The 14,411-nt window shown below is 39.8% G+C and overlaps 2 protein-coding genes across 7 annotated transcripts; one reads left to right on the plus strand and one right to left on the minus strand.

Annotated features, from left to right (window-relative positions):
* Positions 1 to 18: 18 nt before the first annotated feature.
* On the minus strand, positions 19 to 6,389 carry LOC115580225 (phenazine biosynthesis-like domain-containing protein 1). Of its 3 annotated transcripts, none has more exons than XM_030414344.1 (10): positions 6,033 to 6,389; positions 4,921 to 5,020; positions 2,692 to 2,790; positions 2,298 to 2,407; positions 1,862 to 1,891; positions 1,649 to 1,737; positions 1,299 to 1,390; positions 682 to 765; positions 385 to 447; positions 19 to 261 (listed from the first exon to the last, which is right to left on the minus strand). In XM_030414344.1, exons 1-10 carry the CDS (start codon positions 6,129 to 6,131, stop codon positions 149 to 151), a joined length of 879 nt encoding a protein of 292 aa, XP_030270204.1. In that variant the 5' UTR covers positions 6,132 to 6,389; the 3' UTR covers positions 19 to 148. The 3 variants fall into 3 exon arrangements, with proteins under 3 accessions (XP_030270204.1, XP_030270203.1, XP_030270202.1); XM_030414343.1 differs by lacking the exon at positions 6,033 to 6,389 and adding an exon at positions 5,244 to 5,478 and having other exon boundaries at positions 2,698 to 2,790; XM_030414342.1 differs by lacking the exon at positions 6,033 to 6,389 and adding an exon at positions 5,244 to 5,466.
* On the plus strand, positions 6,022 to 14,376 carry hnrnph3 (heterogeneous nuclear ribonucleoprotein H3 (2H9)). Of its 4 annotated transcripts, none has more exons than XM_030414339.1 (11): positions 6,022 to 6,103; positions 7,117 to 7,213; positions 7,579 to 7,734; positions 8,099 to 8,242; positions 9,379 to 9,517; positions 10,340 to 10,539; positions 11,436 to 11,531; positions 11,897 to 12,012; positions 12,198 to 12,333; positions 12,803 to 12,859; positions 13,337 to 13,416. In XM_030414339.1, the coding sequence occupies exons 2-11, from the start codon at positions 7,126 to 7,128 to the stop codon at positions 13,414 to 13,416; spliced, it is 1,212 nt and encodes a 403-aa protein (XP_030270199.1). In that variant the 5' UTR covers positions 6,022 to 6,103; positions 7,117 to 7,125. The 4 variants fall into 4 exon arrangements, with proteins under 4 accessions (XP_030270199.1, XP_030270198.1, XP_030270201.1 ...); XM_030414338.1 differs by having other exon boundaries at positions 6,026 to 6,103; positions 7,121 to 7,213; positions 13,337 to 14,376; XM_030414340.1 differs by lacking the exon at positions 6,022 to 6,103 and adding an exon at positions 6,143 to 6,223.
* The last annotated feature ends 35 nt before the right edge of the window (positions 14,377 to 14,411 follow it).

The raw sequence follows: 14,411 nt of genomic DNA on the forward strand, positions 1-14,411 counted from the left end.
GACGAGTCTGGACAAAAGTCTGCTTTGTGTTTTTATTTAAAAAAGCAAGAAAAAATATTTTGTAATCAAATTGTACAAATCCTGCATATGTTCTCTACACCATTGCGTCCGAACATCCCCAACCCTGTCTGCTTGCATGTTTGTGTGGCTACAGTGTGATTGTTCCCTGCAGTACAGTGACAGTCTGCCCAGCCATGTTGATCCTTCCGTCATCTCTCACTTCTAGTTTCAGCTCCCCGCCTCGCTTGGAGCACTGGTAAGCTACAGGGACAAACACAGGTGATTATATGAGTCGGTATTGCTCAGGTCAGCACTAATGGACTATTTGTAATGGGGAACAACACCTGGCATCACTTAAAAACATCAAGTAGTTGCATGAATTACCAAGCAGCTTCTTCTTTCCTAATTTCTTAGACCAGTAGCTACCCAGCACAGTATGGGCAGAACCTGCAAGGACAGGAAGGGCAAGAATTTTAGTTTCACAGGAAAAAAATGCAACGTGTACAAACGTTCTACTAGTGCTCGGTGTCTGACACTGGAGATGTTCGCCAGTACCTGTTGCTTCAATGCAAATGTGTAAAAGTTATCCGACAGTCCTGTACACAACTTTGCAATCCAAGCCATTTGCAGGTTGATGGAAACACTTAACCTGACAAACATGTTGTATAGTGTTAGTATTACCTGTGACCGGATCCTCGGGGATGCCATTCCATGGAGCAAAGTATCTAGAGTAGAAGTCATATCCTGGCTGGCAGCCTGGAGATCCTTTTGGTAGATATAAAAAGACGTTTTGAAAGACTTTTATTTTTCATACATGACCATCCAAGTTTGATTGAAATCTATTCAGCATTTTTTTGTCTAATCCTGCTGACAAACCAACCAATAATCAATCAAACTATCCAGTGGACATTCTCTTGGCATAGGCATGAAGGCATCTTGGTTTTATACTTGAAATTCAACTTAGATGTCTCTGTTAGTGTGCTCACGTTCGATTCATAAAAGATGTTCACCATAAAGACTTTAGTTAAGCGAGGTTTAATAATCACATTATAAACTGAATTACTTTATAAATCTCACATCAAAGTAAATCTTGCTTCCTTTGCATTCCCCTCATGTATGTCCAGCACAAATTATGGTTTTGTCATAAATATTTATAGACAAAATAAGAAAATTTAACTTCTTGAAAGATGAAATCACATCTTGGTGATGAAGAAACTGAAGCCTGGCAGCACATATAAAACACGCATCTTGGGAGCGTTGTTAATGGAAAGTTCACCACACGCTCGGGCGCTTTTTACCTTTCATGGTGAGGATGAGTCCCTTGACTCTTCCGCTCTTCTCACTGTTCAGAAGAGCAGCAGAGTCGACCTTCAGACTGGTTAGCACCGACCTGGAGGACAGACGGAGACGTGCAGGACTTCATCAGAGTCACAAATAAACGTGTGAAGACACAAGTAAGAGATTCGTGGATGACGCAGAGGTATGGAGTCAGTGGTTATAATTTTTCTGTTTTATGGGGAAATAATAAAATAAACAGCACAGTAGTTGAATAGTGTGTGTGTGTGTGTGTGTGTGTGTGTGTGCGTGTGTGTGTGTGTGTGTGTGTGTGTGTGTGTGTGTCTGTGCATGTGTGTCTGTGCCTTGTAACCTGTCACAGCTGTCTGCCAGTCGAACCAGCAGTTTCTTAGTGTTGGAGCTCAGATAAACATCCTGGACTGGGTGGTTTCCAACTGCAGCCTGTGTCACACAAAACCACAAGAATGTAATCCCAGTGGCACACATTGTACATACAGTACAGAGGGGTTCAAAACACGCACTCACTGTGAGAGAGTGTGTCTGCTGTCAAACCTCTCTTACTGACCTTGATGATGTCTCTGAACTCATTGGCATCCTGAGAAAAGGGGTTTTCAGAGAAACAAAAAGCTGTTAGCTTAAAAGCATTTTGTAGTCTTTTGAAATACTTCACAAAGTTACTGCATCAGTAACTTCTTGCATCCTGCAGCGCTAATGCTAATCCAGCTCCAACAGACTCTCAATAGGCTGACAGGAAAAGGACTGACTGTGTGTGTTTGAATGTTCTTCACTGTATTCTTTATTTCTTGCACTCAGTTGCATTGTGTTGGTTTTTGTTTACTATACCCTACAGCCCTGCTGATTAACACAATCTATCCTTCACTTCTTGACATAATTACACATTTAGAGACAAATAGCTGAAACTATAATAGCAGTAAATGTGGGCCAGGATTGCCTGGTGCTGTGACACTATCCTGATGTGTTCATCAGACCACGTTCTGTACCTGCTCAGTGGGCGGGTTGAGGGGAAAGTCCATGACGTACTCTTCCCCCTGCTGGATGACAGCCAGATCTCCACTCCGAGTCTCAAACACCAGAGTGGGATTCACATTCACTGATAGAGATAACACATACACATAGAAGATGATGCTCACAGACTAGCTGAGGAACTAGGTTGACTGTGTTTGCATGTTACTGATTAATGTTGGTGTACTGATTAACAATCCATTGTCCTTTCTTGTATTGAACTACGCTTTACACGGAGGAGGTTTTGTTAAATAAACCAGTACAAAATTATTTGACAATGGATTTTCTGTGTGTGTCAAGCTAATACTTTGACCTTGACATGCTGCTGCTGCTGCTGCTGTGTGTTTCCTGTATGTGTGTTTTGTGTCTTACTCATACGCTGGAAGAGCACCGCTGCAGAGGCCAGAGTGGCATGACCGCACAGATTCACTTCATTGGTCGGTGTAAACCATCGAAGACGGAACCTTGATCCTGGTAATCACGTCGCATTGTCAGAAAACTCACAGAAATCACACACAAAAAGTACATTAAGCCACATTTTTCTTCATAATGTTTATATATAGCCACCATAAGAAATTACTGCACTGCAAGCAAAATGAGACCCTGGTATGCTATAAAATACTCATTCTAATTCATTGAGGATGTTTATACCAACAGACTAATGTCATGAAAAGTTAGAATCTTTTTTGTTTATTCAGGTTAAAAGTTAATTTCAAGTATTAGTTTTAGTTTTCTTATTTTCTTATTTTATTCGTTTTATCATGAGTTCTACTTAGTTTATTCAGGTTAGAGTATATCTCCGCCGAGGGCCAACAGTCCCCTCTGGATCCAGTATCAAATAAAATGTATTTAAATCTGCTACATCTGTACTTTTATTCAGATCTGCATGAAATTATAACCACTCATAGATAACAGCAACTTAAATATGCCAGATTTCCATTAAATATTCCATGCAAAATTGACAAAAATTATAAGAAACTATCATAAAAAAAAAAAAATCCTGTATCTGTCTCTTTATCTGAATCTACACCAAAATGTAATGGGGTCTGTTGTGGACTGAGCCCAATCCCTCATCCATGTTTCGTGGAAATCCGTACAGTAGTTTTTGTGGAATCCTGTTCACAAACCAACCAACAAACCAGCCAGTGGCGTGCACAGACTTTTTGAAGGGCAGGGGCGAAAAGAAGGGCACTTTAGCGCGCGTCTTGGCTCCCAAGAGGGCACTTTAGCGCGGGTTTTGGCTTCCAAGAGGGCAGTTTATCATGTTTTAACCAGCCAAGGGGGCAGTTTAGTGTGTTTTGCCAACCAAGCGGGCACTTTGGCACGCTTTTTTGGCTCCTAAGAGGGCACTTTAGCGCACATTTTGGCTCCCAGGAGGGCACTTTATTGAGCGTTTTGGCTCCCAGGAGGGCACTTTAGCGCGCGTTTGTCAACAATTGGGCCACGAGGAGGGGCGACTGCCCTCCCTGCCCCCCCCCTTGTGCACATCACTGTAACCAGCCAACACTGGTGAAAACATAACCTCCTTGCTGGAAGAGATAAAGGTAATGTTTGAAAACGTGCTAACTTTTAATTATGCTTATAGTTTATTTTTCTTTAACAGGGTTATTAGGAGGATTATTGTGACTGTACTCTGCTGGAGGCACATATACAGACATGTTTGCATTCTTAAACTGTGTGAAAAAAACAGTGACATTCCTCTCTGCGGTATGAAACACTGAGGGGCTGCACTCTGCATTTTTAACTGTGAGTGCTCAATGCTTTGTTTCTCCCATTTCCAACAATGAGAGTCTTATCTGTGTGTTTGTTACCTGTGCAGACTGCTGAGGACAGGTATTTCTGTTTTCTGTTCGTGCGCACACAAGAACATAGAGGCACCCTGCCCTCAGTTCACTGCACAGAGGGTCGCAGCAGTCTTTTTTTTTATGTCTCTGACAATGTCTGACTTCTACCTTTGCTCTCTGTAGCCGCTTTATTGGCTGCAACGATGAACATGTGTTATATGTCAAAATATGTGCTCACATCAGTGGTATTAGTGAATCTGTCTGTTTCTCATCAGTGCGCCTGGATTTTTGAAAAACAGATCTTACGGTGAAGGCGTAAGCGATAAGTGAAGGTTGTTCAGATACAACCTGCACTTTACTCTGGAGGTAAAACCATTTTTGATTTGTTTCCTGTTTCTGCTTTACTTTATGTTCTGCACCCAAAGCTGCACATTACGTGAAGTTATGCTTGTGTAGCATATTGTATGTAGTATTATAGGAACACGCCATAAAATTGACAACAGAGTTTGAACTACTCAAAATGTCTAATCGTGCATGCTGCTAAATGTTTGCAGATAAACATGAAATAAACTTTGGAAATCGCTGCCAAGTAAAATAACTGCATGTAGTGATTGTATGGTTTGTCATGTAATATAATAACAATGTCTTTATTCTTACGTCTCTATAGTTCAGAATATCCATTGAATTGCTTAAAACATTTTTATTACCATTCAAACAGCCTTGATACCAACACATAAGGTTGTATACGGAAAGGTTAGTTTTTGTATAGCTATGATCAATAATAATTGATGCACTGGTGGACAGTATATGTTCTGACCTGTGGTAAAATCATCAGAGGGGTTGATCCTGGTGATGAAAGCTGTCTCTGACAGGTTCATCTCTGTTGCAATCTTCTGATACAAGTCATCAGTCAGCTCCTATAGAAACATCGAACATGCACAGAACACAAATATATTGTGCAGTGATATGTGACCTATTAAAAATTTAAATAAAAAAAAAATAAGTGTCATTGAACAAAGAACATAATGTAGAAGCAGTGAGTTAGAGTGCCTCTTTCATCTGTTACACGTTTTGTAAAGTCTTGCTGCAGGTGGTCTACATTATGTCATGTCCACTGGAACCTTTAATATTCTTACTCACAGTCATCAGTGGACAAATTGCCGCTGGATTTCCCTTGAACGGTAAATTGGTGAAGGCATCCAGCGTGAATACTGGAATCTCCATTATGGTGAGGTTAAAAGTGAGACTGGCTTGAACCTGAGAGTATCCAGAGAGCACTGTGGTGACAGACGTCCCGCTGCTGTCTGTGGACTTTGCATCCTGTCTGTTTGGTTTCATCAGGCGCCTCTTAAGCGCCACCTTCTCATTGTCAGGGCTGCTAGATTTTCAATCTACTGTACGTTGTCAAATGTAAATTTTTCTGGTTGGATATTGGATAGGCTACATAACTTGGATTTCAGCCTGTGACACACATCGGACTAATAAACCAGCAGGACCAATGCACACTGTTTCATTTGTTCCTTACAGATAAAAACAATCAGCATATGTTTTATCAACAGTGCACTTTGACCAGTGTAGGATTCAAAGCGCTCAGTCAGTCTCTGATAAATACGACGGACTTACACAGAATGTTTTGAATCAGTAATAACACAATTACACACAATTAATTAACACATGCCGATACAGGTCATCACATATTGAGGGACATAAAGTCACGCAGCCTGAATAAGTTATAGTCAATGCAACTGTACAGTTTAATAAAAAATAGTTCTCATTTAAAATAAATCAGAATCCCATACTTCATAGTATTCTCACACATTTTAATCATTACTATTATTGTTATTAAAAAATATTATTAACATTATTTAAAAAAATAGAGGGCACAAACGTCAACTTCTTCTGATGTGTCCAAATCACGCGATAACATACCTGAGCGGGTTTGCTGGCAGTGACACCTGAGGCTCGGGACAGGAGTAGGAGACCGGGGACAAGAGGCGACCGTAAGATAATTTCATCGTTTTTAGACATTTGTCACCGTCGTCTGTCATATATCTGTCTGGGGACATATTTTGATACCCATTGACAGCTTCCGACTGCTGGGAATTTAACTAGTTTGCCTTGTAAGTTTGACCGCTGTCAGTGTCCTACAGTTAGCCTTAGCCGTTAGCCGGCTAACTGCTAATGTTACCAAGCCAGCATTAGCAAATCAGTCAGTAGAGAAGCGTTAGCTTCAGTAGCTAGCACAGTATCCAGGCTGACAAATATTATCCTGTGGCGAACTTCAGAGGAGTAACTTTGCCGCAGAACAAAATACGTCTCGTTAGGAAATGTTTCGATAATCTGAGTGCGCGGACATAAACTGCTCTTACGCTAGCTAACGTTAGCAAACCTCTTGGTTTTACGATACTTTGATACACAGCTGGAAGGAGGAAGTGACAGACTATAGCTTATTTATCTGCTTTGACAGCTATAGTAACTTGCATTGCAGTGTCACATTATCAAACAACTCCTGCTAGAGTTTTGTTATTGTGTACTCATTACAGTTCCGCATACAATGTCTGGCAATTGTTTATTTCCCTTCAAGCTATACAATCAATATAAGCTTCCTGCAGACCAAACCTGTGCTGTGCAATGTATTGTTACACGGATGATATCTGTGTATGTATTTAATAGGTGAATGCTTCTGCTCAACATTTAGTTATAAATGGACAAATAGTTGACAAATCAAATATTTTTTATCATTATTAATAGTCAATGCACACTCAAGCTAAATAAAAGAATGACAGAAAAATTAGGAGAGCAGTAAGTGGCCTAATGCAGGACTATTAATACATGTAGTAAAGTATATATGAAAGGTGTCTGCAAAACTAATGCCTATAATATTTTGTCCATAATTCGATGAGGAGTGGAAGCACAGCGTTATTTGATGATGACTGTGTGGCAGGATTTGGACAAGTGCCTGTATCTTTTACACAATAATTGAATGTGTTGCTGGTGTGTTTTGCTCTCTGAGGCAGTGAGGATGTCTTTGAATGAAGAGGGTTATGTGGTTCGGATCAGAGGGCTGCCCTGGTCCTGCACACAGGAGGAGGTTGCCAGTTTTTTCTCTGGTGAGAATACAAAATACATTTTTACAACTTGAGGGATTAACAGCGTTAGTAAGTGGGAGTCGGACAATGTCGTACTTACTATGGTTTCCACATTGTTACGATGTTATGATGTTCATCACACTTTGTGAAGCTAGTAAGTGCCAGTTAGCATTCTAAACTGAAAGAAAACTGTCTTCACCTGTATATTGTGTTTGTGTAAGCACAACGCATCAGTCACACCTGAATAGAATTTTTATTAAATGAGTAAGTCAAACAGTATTGTAGCATTTAAATAAGTTAGTGACTTTATGCAAGTCTTCTGTCCTCCCACTGTTTCTGAGTGCCATCCTTTTAAGGAAAACCCAATCAATCTTACTTGTTTACAGACTGTGACATCGTTGGGAAAGTAAACGGAGTGTGTTTCACCTACTCTAAAGAAGGCCGTCCCAGTGGAGAGGCATTTATTGAGCTGAAAACAGCCGAGGATTTCAAGAATGCCCTTGCCAAGGACCGTAAATACATGGGCCACCGATACATAGAGGGTAAGCAATCCAAACAATAATACCAGCTGATGAATAAGTGAGTGTGTAACCTCTGCTGACTTTGCCTTTGAATAATTGCTACATTACATGACATTACTAGTACAAATATTCAAAGTGCAACTTGCTCAGTTGCTGCCTTGTCATCAGTTTACTTTGGAGATGTTGTTCCCTGTGTTTGCAGTGCATGTCAAATATTGTTTCATGGATCAACTATGTTAATTTCCCTGTACCAATAGACTTTTCCCAGTTTGTGTGTATGTAATAACTTAAAACCAAACTCAGCCTAAGAATGAGTTTATTTGTGAATTGAATTGTCCTGTCTGACCTTGACGTGTGTGTCCATCTTTCTGTGTGTTTGAATCAGTGTTCAAGTCAAACCGTAGTGAGATGGACTGGGTGCTGAAACGTAGCGGTCCTGCTGACTATGACAGCTGTAGTGGCTGCATGCTGAGACTTAGAGGCCTTCCCTTTGGCTGCAGCAAGGAGGAGATTGTCCAGTTCTTCTCAGGTACATGAACATTTTAACATTTGTCTAACTACTTAAATTGTACTGAGATTACACAATTTACGTTTGAATCATCATGGATAGTTTTTACAGACACAATGCTCACCAAGTTTTGTGAGTTTTTTTCACTGTCGACACAACAGTATAAGGCTGCTGACAGAACTAAGGCAAGCTTTGAATATCATCTTAGCTTGTAATTAAGGTAGAATAGAATCACTTTATTGATCCCAGACTGGGAAATTAATAAATGTGTAACATTAGTGGCGTTACCCTTTAAGAAATAACGCGATATTTGGAAATGTAATTTTTTGATTGTATAATGAAACCACAAAAGTGCTGTCCTACTGCCAACTGCACTTTGAACGGTGCTCTCCACTATGCTGATTAACCCAACCACCTAAGCATAGAATGAGCTTTGTCACACACACTATAATTTATGGATTTTTCTCATATTATAAAGTGCTTTTAATTTGACTTGGTAAACATGTGTTTGTGTCGTGGCCCAAAGGCCATATGTATGTTTGTTCTTGTAGTATAGTTTTACTGTGTTAACCAAGTTGTCCTCGTTATGAATTGTTAGTTGGCTTCTTACCATGTTAGTGTTATGTTAACACATTATTAAACATGCTTATACTAAATGACCTTCATATCACACCTACTAAAGGTGGTTAAAAGATAGGATGGCCTGAGCTGGTTTGACTGAGGGAAGAAAGTCCTATGACACTGATCTGGGGTCAGTGCTGTGATTTTGCTTACAGGCAGCTGTTATCTAAACTTAATGATTATTATTCACCAGTGTCACTCAGTACTAAAAAAAATCATAATTTGGCAAGTAACCTAAATCTTGTTGTGTATCAGATCAATTTTTTTGGCTTTATTAACTTTCATTTTATGGCTGCTGACTCCAGGCCAGTATGTGTTTAGTTCTGTTACTGAGCACGTTATAAGTGCAAATTCAGTCCTCTGAGATGCCCCCTTTTTAAATGCAATCTTATCAAATACTGCAGCTGATGTTTCTTCGCTGTCATGATATATTTTAACCTGAAAGCTCCAGTGATGCAGTGGGTGTTGTTCTATCTATTTTATATATCTATCAGTCTACCTACCGACCTATGTATTTATGTGTGCTTGGGTTGAAGGGTTGAGAATCGTGCCAAATGGGATTACTCTGCCAGTGGACTACCAGGGGAGGAGCACAGGGGAAGCCTTCGTGCAGTTTGCTTCAAAGGAGATAGCAGAAAAGGCTCTGGGGAAACACAAGGAAAGAATAGGGCACAGGTGGGACGGACGGGAAGGGGACGGGTTGGACTGGGTTGGGCTTCTATTGCAGTATTGAATGGGTGATAATATTAGAGTAATTGTGGGATTACCAGCTTGGGTTCTGTCATGGTTTAATGCTAAACATGGGATGGTGTGCTAGAGTAACTGGTAAAAGAATGATTGAGTGGGTAAATTAATTGGGTGGGTCATGTAATCAATGTTAAAATGCTAATGGGAAGGGGTTTAAGGGGTTTATGCCATGTTGAATAATGGGATGAAAGATCATGTATTTAATCTATAAATCATAGATGGTGTGAGCATTTTTTGCCATTTTGTTGTTGGTTACCTTACATCCAAGATCCGGGAGCTCTATTTAATTGTGTTAGAGCGACATATGGCACTTCTTTTATATCCTTTATTACATGTATCTCATAGATAATTTACTGAGGAAGAGGGGAATACGTGTAGTAGAAGGCAGTAAAGGCAGCTCTATCATAAAAGCATCAAACTTGCAGATCTAAATCACTTACAATTGTCAATGCAACACCTAAAAAGTTTTTTTTCACTCTAAGTAACAAGAGGTGAGGTTGGCCTAGAAGTTCTTCACTACAGCCCTAAACCCAGCTAATGATGAGATTTTGTTGAGGTTCAGTCATTCAGACACTCAGCTTCAGGTTAAAACTACTATTTTTTAAAACCACTATTAAGAAGATTTGTGTTTTGTGTGTTTATCTCCTCTCTCTGTAAATCATATATATGTATGAAGCCCAAGCTAAGCCATTTCTACACCTTAACTCTCTCCTCTGCCCCCCATTACTCCATGGGCCTCTTATATTGCAGGTATATAGAGATTTTTAAGAGCAGTCGTAATGAGATCAGAGCCTACTATGAGCTCCCTCGGCGGGGGATGGGAGGTCAGAGACCAGGGCCCTATGATAGACCCATGATGGGGGGCCCAAGAGGAGGGTTCTTTGCGCCCGGGCCAGGCCGTGCTGGGGCTCTGATGGACACCATGAGGAGTGGAGGGGGCTACGGTGGAGGTAAGCACAGTTGTGTGTTTTTGGATACAGAAATATGTAGTGGCTGATAACCCATGATATGTTGCGTGAATTACAGGTGTGACTTCTCTAGTGTAGTGTAACCAGATGCAGTGTTTTTCATGATAGCAGGATGCTAATTCCCCCCCCCCACCCCCTTTTTTTTTTTTTTGAGCAAATGTTACAGAATTCAGATTCTTGAAGATCTAGGTTAGCGGCTATATCAAATGAATGCTACGAACACCATTATTGTTATTGCCTAGCGCACTTAGCAAATGCTTTTAAAGCCTTGAGAGTGCAGCTGGCGCATCAGCTATCATGGTTCTTTGTTTCTTACGCTTGTTCCGCTGAGCATCAGAAGTATCACCCATAATGGTTTCCCCAGCAACCTCCCCAGGATACTTATGGATAGGCACAAGATCAAACAGAGGAAGACAAGAAGAAAATGTCTGCCCTTGGCCACTTTTAAACAGAAGGCTTAGTCTTTTGGCAAAAGTGCTGATCAACTAGGTCTGATCAGTTATTAACTTTGTCATTTGGTTGAATCCACTTCACATTTTTATTTACTTACAAGGGAATAAATGTAATAAATAAGGCTGATGATAAAGATGAGTTTAAGTTCTAGTTGGTTCATTTCTGCTCTTTTGCCAAATTTTCATGCAGGTTCATTTTCACCAACATCAGTGAAATTTCAAAAAATCAACAGAAACAGTCAAACCAATACAATACATTCAGATGCATGAAGATATGTAGAACGGTTTACTAATGTGCTTAAAGGCCAACACTAAGTTCAGTTATTTCCTTTTCATGTGTTGTGAAACAAAGAGCCCTGCTTCTATTGTATTCTGTTTTTTACAGTTTTGATTCTTCTTTCTTGCTCTGTGTTGGTGTGTGTCCAGGTTACAGTGGCTTCGACAGCTACAATGGTTTCAACAACTACTGTTTTGGCAACGGCATGTTTGATGAGCGAGTGAGAGGAGAGAGGGGAGGAAGAGGTAAAGTCCAAAATTGTTTCCCCCGGCAACTGTTAAGCATCCCTACTGAAAGGCAAAAAAATTCAATTTAAGTTGTTACTTTTCACATTGTGATGTGATTAAATAGAATAAGGATTGGGTTGTGTAAGGTACATTTTGACCGTTTTGGCTTGTAGTCTCCAAAATGAATCCAAGACCTCTCACAGTAGGTTATATATAGATTTCATATAATCACACATCTAGAGTATGTTTTACTCTTATCCTTTGTTTCATTCTCATTAACAAAGTAGAAAGATGGTATGTATTAGGTTACTTCTCTCGGCAGTACTGAAGGTTGGATCTGATCATCTTTGTGTGTGTGTGTCTGTATGTGTGTTTCGGCACAGGGATGGGAGGCCACTGTTACAGTGGTCAAGGTGATGGTTGTTCAGGCTTCCACAGCGGCCATTTTGTCCATATGAGGGGTTTACCTTTCCGTGCCACAGAGGGAGACATTGCTAAAGTAAGAACCCCCACTCCCTTTATTTCTCTTGAAAATGTTCAAACATTAAAACTCAATGCAGGGTATATGTAGGTGCTGAAAAGTTTTTAAAAGCACTGAATTCAGTTCTCTGGTATCAAAAAGTCTTGGATTTTTATGCCTCCATGCTGGCAATGGCAATGACATGTTTTTCTTTCTTCCTGTAGTTCTTCTCTCCCTTGAATCCTCTGAGGGTCCACATTGACGTGGCTATTAACGGCAAGTCGACTGGAGAAGCAGATGTGGAGTTTCGCACTCATGAAGACGCTGTGGCAGCCATGTCCAAAGACAAGAACCACATGCGTACGTCCTCTCTTTCTCCCCTCCAGCTTGTCTGTCCTTGTATCGATTCTTGTGACATCACTTTGTCACGCTACGCTATGTTATGCTCCATAAGTACTTGTTGACTAACAGAGAAGTGGATCAGTTTTATCTACAGAAGCAGAGTAATAGAACAAGCTCAACAATAAGCTTTCAGTGTTTTGTCTGGTTGACTCTGGGTGGGGCCGGTTTTAGTGTTGGGATTCATTTCCAACATTAAAGACCATTAAGAGAACATAATCCTGGTATTAAAAACAAATTAACCTTTTAAAAAGTCCTTGAAGCTATAAAATGCCCTTTTTAAAAGCAAAAAAAATAATATTTCATGACGTTATTTGAGATGACACTTTAACTAGTTGGAAATATGACCAGGTGGATTTGATTTATTTTAAACTGCAGAAGAATTCCAGGTTCTTGAAAATGAATGATGGACTGATGTATCTCTCCACAGAGCATCGCTATATTGAGCTGTTCCTTAATTCAACCGCCAGTGGAGCAGCTGAAATGAGTGAGTTTTCATTTTGATTTGTGTGAAAGTTTCATGACTCATTTCATTTGGGCAAATTTCCTAATTTGGATTGATGTTAGCAGATGACTGTGTAACCGACGTAGGTGCAGTTAATGTTGTTCTGAGTGGTTGTGTGAGAGAAGTGGGGCTGAAAGTAATAATTATTTTCATGATCTATTTATCTGCTGATAATAAATCTTATCAAATGTCTAAAAATTGTGAAACGTGATTCTCATCAGTTTCCCAGAGCTCAAAATGACCTCTTCAGATTACTTCTTTTGGCAAACCAGCAGTCCAAAACCCCCAAACTCTTCATTTACTATCATAAATGACAAAGAAAAGCAACATTTCCTCACATGTTAAAGGTGGTAACAGCAATTTGCTTGAGAAATAACTGAAATGATTAATCGACTGTCAAAATATTATTTTTTATTTTTTACCATTTTTATACTGACCTACTTTTTCATACCTTTCCAGGTCGCGGTGGTGGTGGTTACTACAGTAACTCAGGAGGGGGCGGAGGCTCACGGAGCAGCGGGCTACGGGGTGCATACTGAGGATGTCATCCCACTCTTCCAATCCATCCTGACGTTTGTCTTGCGACTCCGTAGGCCGCATTTACTCGATTAATGTTTCTGAGCAGGAGAGCTGATCTGAATCCTGTCATTGGTTGTGAAAGAACCGTTCTTTATATTGAGTCTGTTCAGATACTAGAACAGACCAGATATGACCTGAACAAGCACTATGATCACACCATTGCTTAAAAGCATATGAAGAACAGAACAACCTGTTATTGCCAAAATGCTGTTTGTTGGTGCTGAACATGGTTGATGGGTCATTTAGGAGATTTCTTGTAATATAGTTTTGGATGGTTCACATGAAAAGTAAATTTTCTTTGGAGCCCTTATTAGAATCAAACACCTATTCTTTTACCAGAGTTTTAAATTGCATTGGGATACGCTTTATGTAGTCATTTGTCACATCTCAGAGTTGGTGGGTGATGTTGGTGCAGATGCAGCATTGAAACAGAATTTTAAAAGGCATAGATTAAAAGCTGTGGGATTTGATACACAACAAAAGAATCATACAGATTGGCACTGCACTGATTGAGCATGGTCACTTTGAATAACTTGGTTATAACTCTGCTTTAATGCAACATCTAAACATAACCAGCAGCTCTCTTGATAAGAAATTCATATTTTTATATTCATGGTTTTTACAATCTTTGTTTATTCAAGTTTAAATATTACTGCAGCAAAATATTTGACCATCCTGTAAGATGCAAATTGTCACTGGATTTCACATGAGCTTTCCTGCTTTGAAAAAATGTGATAAATGTGAGCCAGTGTGTTTTTTATGAATGTTTTCACAGTTCATTACAGAAGTTTAAAACTAAGTTGAATATTATATTCCACTCTCAAAGAGTGGAAGTAAAAATAAAGCCTCTATATTTGAGCTGTAAGATAGCTTATGCAGCTGTTGTACATTTTGCCTAATAAATTTTATATTTAATTCTCTTTCTGTCTCCCCAAGTGGGATATTTGTGTCATGT

Source organism: Sparus aurata, chromosome 4 (assembly GCF_900880675.1).
Source record: "Sparus aurata chromosome 4, fSpaAur1.1, whole genome shotgun sequence".
Lineage (NCBI taxonomy): Eukaryota > Metazoa > Chordata > Actinopteri > Spariformes > Sparidae > Sparus > Sparus aurata.